Consider the following 15,876-nt stretch of genomic DNA (forward strand, 5'->3'; position numbering starts at 1 on the left):
CCTCTCTGTCTCTCTCTCTCTCTCTCTCTCTCTCTCTCTCTCTCTCTCTCTCTCTCTCTCTCTCTCTCTCCCCTCCCCTCCCCTCCTTCTCTCTCTCCCCTCCCCTCCCCTCCCCTCCTTCTCTCTCTCCCCTCCCCTCCCCTCCTTCTCTCTCTCCCCTCCCCTCCCCTCCTTCTCTCTCTCCCCTCCCCTCCCCTCCTTCACTCCTGCACTGTCCTCACCATGTGCTTCCTTTGTCTGTTCTTCTCCCTTTTAAAACTGCTGTTGTTTTGATTTTTTTCCCCCAAAGTTCCATAACAATGCAACAGCATATAAAACAGTAATTGCTGCTCCTGGAATTCAAGGAAATCACCTCCACCACCTAAAATACCTAAAAACAAAAAGGAGCAGCTCCTACAGCCAGACATTTTTCCCATCCTCCATCTTGGATTACCCAGAATCCTCTTTTACTTTAAATGTTCAGAAAATAGTCTCTATGTGAAAGTGAGCGTACGTGCTTTACTTTTTAACACTGTCTTGATTGTAAGTATTGTTCTGTGGCTTGGGAGGGGTGCGAATGGAGGAGAGAAACAATAACAAGTATGGATTTAAAAATGAAGAGGAGAATGTTACTAATTAGCATAGCAACTTTAATTTTTTTTTCTTTGAAAATCCCATCAGTCATGTAATTTTACTGTTGGAAGAGAATTTGAGTCACCTTTCATGGTCCTTTTTACAGTAGCTGCATTTCAAAGCAATTTACGGCATTATTAAGCACTCTGCAATATTTTAGTTGTATAGAAAAGCACTTGTGTTAACTTCAGAAGAATGTCCTCATGCAGTATATTATTTATTATAATTTGGAAAGAATCATCACAAATAGTTGTTGAAGTTATTTAAATTATACCATTTATAGAAACAGCAAATAGGGAAAAACATCAAAGTTGCAGGGACCAGCAGGTAAATAACAGCATGATTTTTGAAGGTCAGGGGACTTGACAGTACATATTTAGTATATAACAGCAGTCTTAATGTTTCTGGTTTTATATTTTTTCTTGTGCTTTTATTTGCTATATGTCAATTGCTTTGAAGTGCAGTATTCAGTGGAAGAATTACATTATTGCAGTTGTTGTGAGTATGTTTGCTGAGTTGGGAAGTTGTTTGGAGACGTTTTGAACTCTTTCTAGTTGACATCCTCAGTGCTGTGGAGCCTCCTGTGAAGTGCTGGTGGTACTGTGTCTGTTGGAATTTATTTGGTTTCATTCCCGCTGATTTTGGTTGCCAGTTCCGATTGTTTGTTGCAGTGGTTGGTATATTAAATCGAGGTCAATGTGCTTATTGTTGGAGTCTGTGGATGAGTGCCATGCTTCTAGAAATTCTCTTGGCTTGTCCTGTTATTGTTGTGTTGTCCCTGTCGAATTTGTGATCCTTATCTGTATGTGTGTGTAGCTACCAGGGGCAGCTGATCGTGTCGTTTAGTGGCTAGCTGATGTTCGTGAATGCGAATCACTAGTTGTCTGCCTGTTTTTCTTATAAAGTATTTTGTGCGGTCCCTGCATGGAATCTTGTACACCATGTTTGTCCTGCACATGATGGGTATTGGGACTTTTGTTCTGGTGAGTTTTAACCTGGATCCATTGCCTGAGCTTGGCTGTTGGTTTTTATACTGTCATGAATTTGAATGATTGGAGAAGCCTGGCTGTCTGTTCTGAGACATTTTTTTAGAAAGGGTAGAGTGGTTAGTGTGTTGGGTTGTGGCATGTCCTCATGGTGTTGTTTGTCTGCCAGATGAAGTTGCGGAGTATCTGTTCTTTGCACAGGTGGTGTTCTTCCTCTGCACAGATCAGGAGTGCTGCAGTGTATTGTATCTCTTTTGAACAGAGTCCTAATGCAGCTTCTCTTGTGTGTGTTTGGGTGGCAGCTATTAGAATTCAGGATCTGATCCATGTGTATGGCTTTTCTGTACACTTTTTTTGTAGTGTATTTCCCATTCTGTGTTCTAGTTTTTGCATCGCCGCTGCTGTTATGAACCCGGAGATGGGTGAGCCGATAGGTGTCCTGTTGATTTGTTCATGTATCTGGCTGCTGAATATCAAATGAATAAAGACCCAAAACCCATCATGTGCAGGACAAATATGATGTAAAAGATTCCATGCAGGGACTGCACAGAACACTATATCAGACAAACAGGCAGACAACTAGCGATCCGCAACTAGCCACTACACGCTACAAACAGCTGACCCTAGTAGCTATACACGCAGGTGACCAGAACCACAAATTTGATGGGGGCTACATAACAATAATAGGACAAGCCAAACAGAAGACACCCAGGGAATTTCTAGAAGCATGGCGCTCATCCACAGACTCCATCAATAAACACATTGACCTCGACCTTCTATACGAACACTGCAATGAACAACTGGAAGCAATGGGAACAAAACCAAATAAATTCCAACTGACAGTGCAGCAGCACTGAAGATGTCACCTAGAAAGGGAATGAAATGTCTGCAAACAAACTTCCTGGCTCAGCTGGGAACATGCCAACAAAACTGCAACCGGCACCCAAGCTATAAACCTTGAATTACATTTTTGTGTGTTTACAATCCTGTCAGTATCAATAATCTTTCACAAATTCATGTAATTTTTTCGAAAGCACCTAAGTGTTGCTAAGTGAATCTCCTTAACCACCTTTCATACAATGTCTCCTGGTTTTAAGTCTTTGAACATAACAATATCCCTGTGCTGCAAGTTCCACGTTGGTTCCATATTGCTACTATTTGTATGACCTGAACATTTGTTCAATAATAAACTGACCAAAACTGTACACTATTCTCCAATTATGATTGAATTGATATCTTATAAAGTTCAGCATCCTCCTTGTTTCATATTTGTTCTTTCGATATGTTGATTATTACTACATATAAAATCCAGACTACCATGAAATGGGTTTGGGCAGCCTCATTCTTTATTTTCCACTCATTGGCACATTTTAACATTTTTGAGGGTTCTATGTTGAGGAGTGATGGAAGTGTAATTGGCTCATTGCATATATCTCAGATGTGTGCACTATACAGTTTTACCACCTAATATATCTCCAATCTAGGTAATGCAAGTGTATTTGTCATTGTTCTACTGACATAGCGTATTTAGTTATACTAGCTTTCCTAACGATAAGTTATTTTAGACTTGTTCCTGTAAGTATTTTACATTTAATATGTATTTATTTCATTAGGGCTGATGGAGTGATGAGAACAATGAATACAGAGAAATTGCTAAAGACTATGCCCATTATACAGAATCAGATGGATGCATTGCTGGACTTCAATGTGAGTTTTGTCTCTGGCATATAAACTTCCTTTTGGATACATTCAGATTTATGTAATGATTGACAAAACCAAATACAGAGGAACATCGATTATCTGAACAAGATCGTCGGGCACTATTTCGTTCAGATAATTATTTGGTGAATTGATTTCCCCAGGCACTCCGAGTTTTCTGTGAAGTCTGCTCCCTGTGCAGGAGACTAAGCAGCAGTACACCGCGCGAGCCATCACCCCCAACCCTGATCGCCCCCACCCCACCCCCAAACACTATCCAACTGTCCGACTCCCGCCCCGGCCGACCAGCCCCCACCCCGCCAGCTGGACTGGACGCCAACACTAAGACTGCTACTGCAGACACACACACACACACACAGTTTAACTGCAACTTTTTGACATATTCTAATCTCTGCCCTGTACAGGACAATGTTGGATAAAATATCTGGGGAAGGGTGGTTTAAGGGTACACCCCTGTGTAGGAGTCCAGGGAAAGTGTTGGGGGAGAGAGTGAGTGTGGGAGGTCAGTCATTTGGAGACTGTGCCTGAACTGTCCAGAACTGTTCTCGGCAAAATCTCAGTGAGCTGAGTTTGTTTTTAATCATTGTACCTGTAAACAAAAGACACGATCAGGGTTGAAACAGCTCTTTGACGTAACGTTTCTATCGGGGCCTTGAGATCCCCTTCGGATAATCCGATATTTGGATAATTGATATTCTGATAACCGAGGTTCCTCTAAAATTGTCTTAAGTAGGAGATTGAAGTCATTATCAGAACTTGGAAAATGGTGGTTATATTTTTTGAGATTCCAGATTTACTCTTGTACAATTTTTCATTATTTTCTCATATCTTGGGTCCTTATTCATAATAGGGTTTTACTTTCATGTAGCTTGTTCTGTGCATGTGTCTATTAAGTGAGTAATTGTTAAAATATTGTCCTTGACATGGTAGGTAATCCCAAGAGTTACACAATATGGAGCAAGCAGTCAAGTTTTCTGTGTAATTTGCTGGAGACTGTTTGTTTTAATTTTGATGACTAATAAAATTTCATAAATTACTTTAAAAAATATTTTATTAAAAGTTTTCATTACAAAATTATAAAATTACGAAAAAAACCTATGAAATTATAACAACCAAAACAACAACAAACTAAGTGTTACACTACTCTACAGAACAAACCACATTGTACTCACTCAGGATCAATAAATAAATAATGTCGCTCAGCGCAACAAAACTCCCAACCTTTTGAGAGCATTTATTATTACACCCACATTTATTCGAAATTCTTCCTCTCAGGTCATCAGGTTCACTAAACCAAACCATTATGGCTAAGCGAAGGCGCTAAATAAAATGGCAGACAGATCTGCTTCCAGGTAATTCAAGAAGGGCCGTCATGTCTTATAAAAAGTTTTCTGTTTTTTGGTGCACCATAGTAGAGAGAAAATACAAAGGGATGTGTTCCATAATTAACTTACACCGCCCTGGCAGGCCCAGGGCATTCTCAGACGCACAGCACATCAGAATGTTCTTCCTCGCACAAAAAGTGAGAATGTTAAAAAGCTTTCTTCCATGTACATCTGAGGAAGGTAAATTTGGCAAGCCCAGGAGAAGAGAGACTGGGTCCCCCTTAACCTTGGTCCCCAAGACCCCCTCTATTACTCCTGCCACAGCGCTCCAATACCTATGAAGTTCGTGACATGACCACAAATAATGAGTGAGGGTACCTGTGCATGTTTTACATTTGAGGACATTGGAAATGCTCCCTCTTTTTTAATTTCACATGGCAATCTGGGGCCAGATGAACCCAATGAAGAATCTTTAACTGCTTAGCGTGGGTCCTATTACAGATCGAAATCTTACTCGCGTTCTCAGATACCCTCCCACGTTTCCGAATAGATCTGAATTCCTAACTCTCTTTCCCAGACCTGACATTGTTGATCGATGTCATAATTTACTCAAACTAAAATAAATTATGCTGTCCTACGTTTGTCCTTTATTTAGATCAGTAATAGGTCATATACTAGTTTATGTATTGGAAGCTAGATAGTAAAACAATAAGAATAAAATACACAAAGGACATGTTTTCTAAAAAAACAAAGGAAGCCTGTAGTATTTTGCAAACAGTGATATTTTAACGATTTAGTAGAATGTCTGTGCAATAATATTTGCGTTTGAAATATGTTACAAGAATAATTTCCTTATACAAGCAATAATTAGAGAGCGTAATATAGTTTTGATTACCTATAGTGTGGAAACCGGCGATTCAGCCCAACAAGTCCATACTGACGCTTTGAAGAATAAGCCAACCAGACCCATTTCCCTCTGACTCCTACACCTAACACTATGGGTACTTTAGCATGACTAGTTCACCTGACCTGCATATCTTTGCATTGTGGGAGGGAGCCAGAGCACCCAGAAGAAACTCTCAGATGCAGAGAGAATGTGCAAACTCCACACAGTCACCCGAGGTGGGAATTGAACCCGGTTCCCTGGTGCTGTAAGGGAGCAGTGCTAACCACTGAGCCACCATGCAGATTGGGAGGCTTCCTCACAGTCCTTCTCCAGGCTGGTCATTATGTTGTTTGATAATGCATGCCAGCTTTACGAATGCATCCACTGCTGCTACATTCAGACCTCAGAACTATGATGCAGGAACTGTGGAGGAATAAGCATTCACTTGCAAGTAAATCTGTGCATCTGTTAGAATAGTTGTATTTTTGCAAAGTCAAGCCATAATGAACCCGATCAGCTTCATTGCCTTTTGGGCTCCCACTTGAAGGTCTCATTGGCCCTTGAATGGACTTTTTCATTTTTACTTATTTGGGGCTGTTCATTATGGGCCAGATGTCTAGTGTCAAGTAAATTTAATATACCAGTTGGACTGAGAGGTTGTGATATTTTTCATTTGTCTTTTTTGTGTTGGCTTGAGTCTTAATTTTTAAGTTTCATTCCCCTTTCTGAATTAGTGTGTTTTGATTCAGCAGTGCTTCGCATTTGAATTGTGCATCAGTGTTACAAATATCGGTTGTGAAGGGGTGAAAAAAATCTTAGATCGATTATAAATCTCAGATTTATACTGACAAAATTGATATTTTGGGAAACAAAGGGGCAGAATTACATTTAAGTAAGAACATTTGGTAAAAGTCCAACTGTTGTACTTTAGTGAAAAGCTGGATCATCTAGAAGAGTAGAGAATTGGGTGTGTAGGTTCAGCAAAGCGGTAGTTGAAGTAGTTAGGGTTATTATAAACTAATGGAATATTTGGCTTTGTGGCCAGAATGTGAAATAAATGTAGAGCTGTGATAGTGAGTTTAAATAAAATCTTGATATTATGTATCTTATGGATTTGTCCCGAAAGAAAGGTTATTGAGTCTATAAGAGGAAGTCTTAGGAGGAAAAGTGAAGTTGTTGTCATCAAAGTAGAGTTTTCTGTTTTTAGATTAGATTACTTACAGTGTGGAAACAGATCCTTCGGCCCAACAAGTCCACACTGACCCGCTGAAGTGCAACCCACCCAGACCCATTCCCCTACATTTACCCCTTCACCTAACACTGTGGCCAATTCGCCTAACCTACACGTTTTTGGACTGTGGGAGGAAACTGGAGCACCCAAAGGAAACCCACACACACACTGGGAGAATGTGCAAACTCCACACAGTCACCTGAGGCGGGAATTGAACCTGGGTCTCTGGTGTTGTGAGGCAGCAGTGCTAACCACTGTGCTACTGTGCTGCCCACTGTGCCACCCATGATTGATTTGTTGGAATGAAGAGAAACAAACTGTCTTTTGTAGACCAAATTATAGGTATTTAGGAATGAGAGCATGGGAGAATATTTCTTTAAACAGAATGGGTCAAAGTTTATTGACACTATTGGATAGCTGTGGAAAAATACTGAGATAATACTTTAACTCTAGTTCAGAAAAGTGGCTGAAGGATACTGGAGTACAACAAGCGAATAGGACAAGTGAATGAAATTGTTCAACATTAGCAGTCATGATATCAATGTGGACTTTTTAGACTTGTGGACAGTTTCTGCATTGTACACCAACACTATAAAAGTGGTGTATTACTCTATTGTGAAGAAAGAGGAAGGGACCCAAACATTCAGAATAGCTGTTTAGCTCTTTTTATCCTTCACCATTTCTGTTATGATTGCTGGATTTGGTCTCTGCTCCAGTCTTAAACCGTTCACATTTTTCTTCATACTAATATATCTCACTACTTGCAAGTGGGCTCTGTGACCTAATTTGCCTATCGCAAACTTGCTGCAACCCATTGTATTCGTACAGCAAGTTTACTGAATCAATACATCTGAACTGGGGATACTGGAGCTTTAAGTAAAGAAAAATGGAGACCACATGTGCATGTTTTATTACTGGTGAATTCGTAATTTTTTTATATCAGATTACTTATAGTGTGGAAACAGGCCCTTCGGCCCAACAAGTCCACACCGACCCGCCAAAGTGCAACCCACCCAGACCCATTTCCCTACATTTACCCCTTCACCTAACACTGCGGGCAATTTAGCATGGCCAATTCACCTAACCTGCACGTTTTTGGATTGTGGGAGGAAACCGGAGTACCTGGAGGAAACCCACGCAGACACTGGGAGAATGTGCAAACTCCACACAGTCGCCTGAGGTGGGAATTGAACCCGGGTCTCTGGCGCTATGAGGCAGCAGTGCTAACCACTGTGCCACCATATTTGAATCTCTATTCATAGCCATTTTTCTTTTGAAGTTTAAAACTGTGCTCATGAAACATTTTTCCACTCAATTCTACTTTATAAAATTGCTATTGATGCAGTAAGTACTTCACTCCCTTTTTGAGTCACTCCTTTTTTGCATTGAGATAGCTCAATGATAATGTTACTGGACTGGTAACTGAGAGGTCTGGACCTAATTGATGGAACCGGGAGTTCAAATCCCATCATGTCAGCTGGTTGGTCTAAACTCAATTAATTAACATGGAACTGGGATTAAAAAATTGCTGTCAGTAGTGGTGACAATGAAGTTGTGAAAACCCATCTGGTTCATAAATTTATTTCCCTAAAGGACATGTACCATCATATCTGGTCTGACCAAAATGTGACTCCATCAGGATTATTTATCACTCCATGTTCTCAATGATGCAGTTCACTCTTACCTGTCCATAGAAGTGACCGAATAAGCCACTTGATATAAAGAAGAAAATGGCTCACCATCAGCTACTTGAGGGCAATTAATGTTGGTTAGCAATCCCAACATACTTTGAACATATCTTTTAATAAAAGACCTTTTTTTGCATTGTGCTTAATGTCTTTTTCTCCTGCTTTTTCACGTGTTCACCAGTTCTCTCTCTTCTGGCATCTGTCATCTTTGTGTGTTTACATTTTTATTTCAGAACTTAAGAGTGGGAGTAGGCAATTCAGTCCTTTGGGCCCAGTCTGCCATTTAATATCATGGCTAATCTTATCCTGGTCTTCACTTCTCTGTCCTGCCTATTCCCTATTGCCCTTTATCCCACTTTTCATCAGAAACCTATCTATTTCTTTCTTGAATCTGTAGGTTGCTGCCTCCAATGCAATCTTGGGACACAGATTCACAACCCTCTGCAAGAAGTAGTTTCTCTTCATCTGATTTTATCTATGACCTTTTAATTGAGACGTTCCGCAAGAGGGAACAATCTGTTCAACGTCTACCTTATCAATTCCCTTTTGCATTTTATATATCTATGAGATCCCTCTCATTTTCTGAACTCCAGGGAGTACGTGCCTAAGTTATTCTACTAATACTCATACGACAGCCCCTTCATACATGGAATCAATGTGGTGTACCTGCTGTGAGCTGCTTCCAGTGCCACTACATCCTTCAAGTAAAGAGACCAAAACTGGACACACACACTCCAGGTGTCATCTCACCAAAGTGTAATTATTATAACAACACTTCTTTACTTTTATAATCCAGTTGTTAGCAACAAATGCCAGGATTCCATTAACCTTTCTTAGTATATGCCGGACCTGCAGACCCACTTTCTGTGATTCGTGCACAAAGGCACCCAGATCTCTCTGGACTAAGCGTATTGAATTTGCTTCTCCTTTAAATAATAATTTGCCCATATTTTTCGAGCCAACATGCACAGTCTTAAACCTATCCACATTAAATTCCATCTGCCAGAATGTGGCCCATTCTCCTAGGCTATCAATATCCATCTGTAAACTCTGCAAGCAGCCTGCTTTCCCATCTACTTTAGTGTCATCTGTGAATTTTGCCATGTTACAGTCTGTCCCTGCTTGCACACCATTTATATAGATAGATTGTAAGTAGTTGAGGTTTGAGAACTGAACTGTGCAGCACCTCACTAGTTACAGTTCACCATCCAGTTACAGTTAACCTCAACTAATTCTGTCTGTCAGTCGATCCTGTATCCAAGCCAGTACTCTACCCCTTGGATCTAACTTTCAGGATCAGTCTTTTATGCTGCACCCTTGTGAAGTGTCTTCTAGAAATCTATATATACTATGTCCACTGGATCCTCATTACCACCTTGCTGGTTACATCCTTTAATAAAAAAATCACAAGTTTGTCCAGCACGACTTGCCTTTCATGAAGCTGTGCTGAAGCTGGTGAATTTAATTTTGGTTTTCCAAGTGTTCAGTTTTCTCCTTTTTATGATTGACTTGACTTCTGGATGACAGAGGTCAAACTAACCGGTCTACAGTTTCCCACATTTTGCCTATCTCCTTTCTGAATAAGTGTGTCCCATTAGCATGTTTCCAATCCACTGGTATTTTTTCCAGAATCCAGGGAATTTTTGAAATATCATAACTAATGCATCCAATATGTATGCTGCAGGTTGCAGGCTGTCAGGCCCTGGGACTTATCTGCCTTTAACCCCATCAGTTTACTAAATACCTTCTCCTTAATTTTAGTGTATTTGTATCTTGACTATTGTTTGCTCTTACATAACTGTATAACTACATTATTGCAACTTGAAGAACGACAAAGTTGCTTTGTTTGCTAAGGTTGTAACCACCAATTATTGCTCTTGTATCTAATGCAGTCCTCTTCTCGCCCGCCCCAGCAAAAGATGATCATCTTTATTTCTGATTGGCAGAAACAGCCAGGAAAATGTCTCAAATGGAAAATGATAACGTTGTGGAGAACTTGATTTTTTTTCTGTCTTATAGGTCAGTGCCAATGAACTCACAAATGGAGTGATCAATGCAGCTTTTATGCTACTATTCAAAGATGCCATTAGACTTTTTGCAGCTTATAATGAAGGGATCATTAATCTATTGGGTAAGTTTATTCTGCTTTGGGGCAAGAAATGTAAAGCTGGCTGTTAAGGACATAACTTTGAAAATAATTTTATCCGTTGACGTATTTCATGCTGGAATTTGTAGGCTGAAATGATTTATTCTTGGACAATTTTGTTTTGATAAATTTCTTTATTCTAGCTCAATGTCATTGGCCATCCTGTGCATTTTTTTGATACTTTTTTTTCTTGCAAGGGCAAAACGTAAATGTAATGAGGGGGAGTCAGAAACTTTGCTCAAACCATCTAAAATTACTTTCTATCCAACTGTTCTACATGGTGAAATTTCATTATTGTTTGTAATGTGGGAATACTATTAAGAAATGTTACCATTTTGAATTTTCAACCTAATGGAAATTTTTTTAAAAACTTAGTTATTACAGTGCTTCCCCTGGATATCTGAATCCTTTTGTTTTTGCCTTGTGCAAGGCCTATGCATTTAACTCCTTCACTATTGTGTATAGTAGTTTCGATAACTAGCTGCATTACAGTTTTGTGGTTGGCACGTCTCTTTTTTCCAATTATTGTACGTATACACTTCCTGTTCTACAGGTGTAATATTTGAGATTGAAAGATTGTTTACATTTGAGTCAAATTTAATATTTGTAAGAAATGGACCAAATCATGAGTATCTAAGTAGATTCTAATACTTACTGAATTAGAATCCCTACTGTGTGGAAACGCCCTTCAGCCCAACAAGTCCACACTGACCCTCCGAAGTGTATCCCACCCAGACATTTACCCCTGTCTCATGTGCCTAACCTGTACATCCCCGAACACTATGGGCAATTTAGCACGGCCAATTCGCCTAACCTGCACATCTTTGGATTGTGGGAAGAAACCAGAGCACCTGGAGGAAACCCACGCAGACATTGGGAGAATGTGCAAACTCCACACACAGTCGCCCGAGGCTGGAATCAAACCTGTGTCCCTGGTATTGTGAGGCAGCAGTGCTAACCGCTAAGCCACCAGTAAAGGTTATGTTTGGTTGTCTGTTCAAATCAGGAGTATTAAAACTAATTATATTTGTAGTATTTGCTCAGGCTATGATCTATTAACTGAGCATAACAGTTTTTCAAGTTGTCCAGAGTCCCAACAGGAAGGTTCTAGGGAGCGTTACCTCTTATTCCACCATAGGAAATTTAATCAATAACTCTGGAATGAAGTGCATGTTTCATTAGTAGTCATGAAATTGCTAGGCTGTTATTAAAAACCCAGCTGATTTTGTAATGTTCATCACAGGAGAAAAACAATCTTTACGTGGTCTGGTATTAATTTGAAGCTACAATGTGCATCTACAGGGGGTTAAACCATGTTTAATGGTTTATGGATAGCATAATATAGAAGGAACTAAGTGATCCCACAAATGACATCAAAGATCTGTACTGCGCATCCAATCATAAATATCTTTTTGTCTCTTCGTGGGATGTGGACATCGCTGGCAAGGCTAACGTTGTTGTTCATGATCAATAGCTCTCGAAAGTATGGTGAAAGATGGCCACTGCCATGAATTGCTATAATTTATCTGGTCAGTGTACACGGTCAGTACTGTTTAGATTGGGTGTACTGTGCTTGTGGACAATTAAGTGAATGATCACAAGGGGAGGTGGTTCCAGAAACATCCTCAAGTTTACTGATGGAAGATATTAGCACGTCAATCCAAAAAGTGAGGCTGAAGCATTTTCAGCTGCCTGTAGCTAGGGGTGCCAAGTGAAAATCCATCTCTGCCTCTCCCTGACGTTCCCATTATCATAGATTCCTGACTTTGGAAAATTCAGTTCTTATCATACAATATCAAGGAACAGCTGAACACACTGGATGCTGCAAGGTATGGAACCAGGGCATCATTTTGCCAATGGTCCTGAAAGTTTGTACTCCAGAATTAATTATGCCTTTAGCCAAGTTGTTCCAATACAGTGACAATACAAACATCTAACTGACAATTGGAAAATTACCCATGTCATAAAAAGAAAGATTAATCCAATCCAGCCAAATACTGCCTCATATGGACAGGGAACACGAGTAGGCCACTCAGCCCTTTGACCCTGCTCCGCCATTTGATAGTAATTGCAGCTGATCTGATTTTAACCACATCTCTGCATTCTTGTGTATCTCCAGTAATCTTTGGTCATCAAGAAGCTATCTATCTCTACCTTAAAAATATGTGGATTTTGCATCCGCTGTGTTTTGAGGAAGGGAATTCCAAGGACATTCAGCCCTTTGAGAAAGTGAAAAAAGCTCTCCTCATCTCTGTTTTAAATGCGCACCCACTTATTTTTAAACTATGACCTCTAATTCTAGATTTTGTCATAAGAGGAAATGACCTTTCAATATCCACCTTGTCAAGTCCCCTCAAGATCCTTTATGTTTCAATTAACTCTTTCATGAACTCTATTTTGAATCATCAGTAATGGAAAGTGCTAGTCACGATTGTATCAATCTGCTCCCCAGTAGTTCACTTGGGCTCCCAAGGCTATTTTGTTTTAGACTTCATTATTTTCGTAGTTCAAACATGGGCATGAGACTGGCTCACCATTGACATCAAGGTAATATTTGACCATGTGGCACAACAAATCTGGGTGAAAATCTCTCCAGTAGTTGGAATGATACTCGGCACAAAGAATATTTGTGCTTGTGAGAGACTGATCATCTCCACACAGAACATTTCATCAGGAATTTGTCGGGGTAGTATTATTAATTGAACTATCTTCATCTGCTTCATCAATTTGACCTCTCAGCCATCACAAGCTCAAAGTTGGGGATGTTCACTGATGGGTGTTCAGTACTGAATAATAAAATCCTCCAGATCCTGAAGCAATTTATACTTGCATTTAGCACAAAATTAGACCACTCGGGCTTTGACTGATAAGTGACCAGTAACATTTGTGCAACAAGGGACAGGGAATGGTTACCTCCAACAAGAGAACCTAACAGTCTATCAGTAGCATTCAATAGCACTGCCATCATTGAATTCCCCACCGTCAACATCTTGGGGTTTGCTATTGACCTAACTGGTACAACCACATCTGTCCTGTGGTTACAGGAACAGGTCAAACCCTGGGAATTTCTGTGGCAAATAAGTTTTCTTTTCTTTTCTCTTGACCCACCAAATTATGTTTGTCATTACCGTAGCCACTTACGTATGTGATGGAATTGGATAAGGGCATCACCAATGTTGTTACCTTTATAAATGACAGATTCACTTTTTAAAGAGTTTCAATCTCCTAGTTATGAGTTGAAAAAAATGATACATCAAGATTTCACATTACAAATGTTTTGCTATAGCAAAGGTGGGGGAGGGGTGTTCTCTTGCTCAGACACTGTGTCTGTTTTAAGCACTTGGCATCAGGGAGTCGGGGTGCCTGCTGAGGCTCTCTCCTCTCCAGCTCCACTTGTCAACAGCCTGCACCTCAACAGTACCTCACAACTCCTCTCCTAGTGGTATTCTGCCATGGCCTGAGTTTCAACAATGATACCTGAGTGTTATTGCAGGCAGCAACTACCACCTCTCCAGTGGTGCCTCTATGCAAAAGAGCTTTTGACAGATTAGATTTCTGCCCCCAATGTTTTTGATCCTGAGGAAGGTCCTGTTCAGTTAAATGTCTGAGCGGTGGGCCTTTCCAAAAAGTGGTGAAGTGTGGCTCTTCAGCCAACAGCCAAGATCCTTGTTGCCTCATTAAGTACTGTCAAGTGTTTGTCAGGGGAGATATGTTTGAACTGGACTGATTTCCGCACCGCTCTCCAAGCTCAATTAGTCATCTGGCAATCATGGTCCAGGTGTTTGGGATTGTTTTTAGCTGCTGTGTGGACAAAATGTTTCCCAGTGAACCTCGTGCCTTCAAGAGTGCAATGAAGCCATTTTTGGCAAGAAAAAGAAACAGACAGCAATTCTGAATGGCTTTGTTTTCTAACGTCCACAGCATTTGTTTGCTTTTTCAAAGCATTTTGTTGTGGTATTTCTATGATTCAGCACATTCTTTTCTTCTCAAAGTTCACATTGGCAGTGAGTTTCATGTCCTGTGGACCTAATTCTCTCCCACGTGCTAATTCTATGCCTAATTGTTTTAGAGGTGCTTTTGGAAGTTGAGAGACAAGTATTGGAATATTTTGTTGCCGTAATGTTTGAAGCCTTATACAATGAGCTAGTATAAAGATCAATATGTAAGAAAATTCTACAAGTGGTATAATTTTTGAAACTTTGTATCAAGCCTTGGTTTATCTCCTTTTGTTCAGTGCATGTGACACATAATCAGGTTTAGTTTCTAGCTCGACACACTGCAGCTTTAGAGCTGATTGCAAATCAATTTTTGTTGTTAGTATTTTATTACAAATATTGAATACCTGATGAAATTTATGAAATCACTTAATTGCACCCATCATTTGAGATTCACAAAACTGGGTACGGAGCTTTTCCTGCAAGGTTTTTCAGTTTGAAAGGGAAATGGGAGAGAATGCAGGTTCCATTTGACAACCCAGTCAATCATCAGGAGTCGTGTTGCTAATCAAAACACTGACAGAATGGTTGTTTTTAAATGTAAATGTAATTCTTTACCTTGAGTAGCACAGCAGGGATAATGTTCAGGGGAAGCTACCACTGTTCTGAGTAGCTACTTGAAAACTCTACATCCAAGCTTCCTTTTGTTCTCTTCAATGCCTTATGGCACATGGGGCAGAGAACCCACTAATGTCCATTTTCTGTAGCTGGTTTCTCCCCAAACAAGTTGCCAACCTACCCCCAGAGTTTATAGATTGCGTGATGCCACTCCATCTCAAGCGTGGCTGACCTGGAGACTGTCCTGCATTTGCAACCTGAAGCAGAGACACGACCACTTTGGGAACTCTACATCATGGCATGAATTTGATCTTCACTGCTCCTTTTAAATTTAAAAAAAATAGTTGTTTATGCATTCATTAACACTTTTTAAAAAAAAGTTGCTATATTATGATGGAATTTTCATTGAACTTAAATTGTATCTGAATACTTTATATGGATAAATATTTTAGCTCAGTGATTTGAACGATTAAAGTTTACAGTTTATCACAACTCTCACTTGCTGTAATTTGGCCAACATTTCCATTCATGTAGCTGAAATAGAACAATAATCACTTGGCAGTTTATATTGCAGATACCTTAACATGCATATAATTGAATAATTTTCACTTACCTATTAAATCAGTGTGCGCGTGATAAATCAAACCTTCATAATCTGTTTCTAAATAGTGTCAAATTGGGTTGAAGTCATGAGGGAGGCAATGCCCTAGGTATTACTGCTGAAGTGTTA

At 39.9% G+C, this 15,876-nt stretch overlaps 1 protein-coding gene across 22 annotated transcripts in view; it reads left to right on the forward strand.

Moving 5' to 3' along the window:
- LOC122550608 (phosphatidylinositol-binding clathrin assembly protein) overlaps nt 1-15,876 on the forward strand; it is a 161,692-nt gene that overhangs the window by 54,752 nt on the left and 91,064 nt on the right. For all 22 annotated transcript variants that reach the window (XM_043691581.2, XM_043691589.2, XM_043691586.2 and 19 more), the window contains exons 5-6: nt 3,212-3,305; nt 10,467-10,578. In XM_043691581.2, coding sequence (XP_043547516.1) covers nt 3,212-3,305; nt 10,467-10,578 — 206 coding nt within the window. The remainder of the gene's footprint in view (nt 1-3,211; nt 3,306-10,466; nt 10,579-15,876) is intronic.

This window comes from Chiloscyllium plagiosum, unplaced genomic scaffold, assembly GCF_037043375.1.
Source record: "Chiloscyllium plagiosum isolate Xiang-an unplaced genomic scaffold, Cpla_swu_hap1 HiC_scaffold_6, whole genome shotgun sequence".
In the NCBI taxonomy this organism is placed as follows: Eukaryota; Metazoa; Chordata; class Chondrichthyes; order Orectolobiformes; family Hemiscylliidae; genus Chiloscyllium; species Chiloscyllium plagiosum.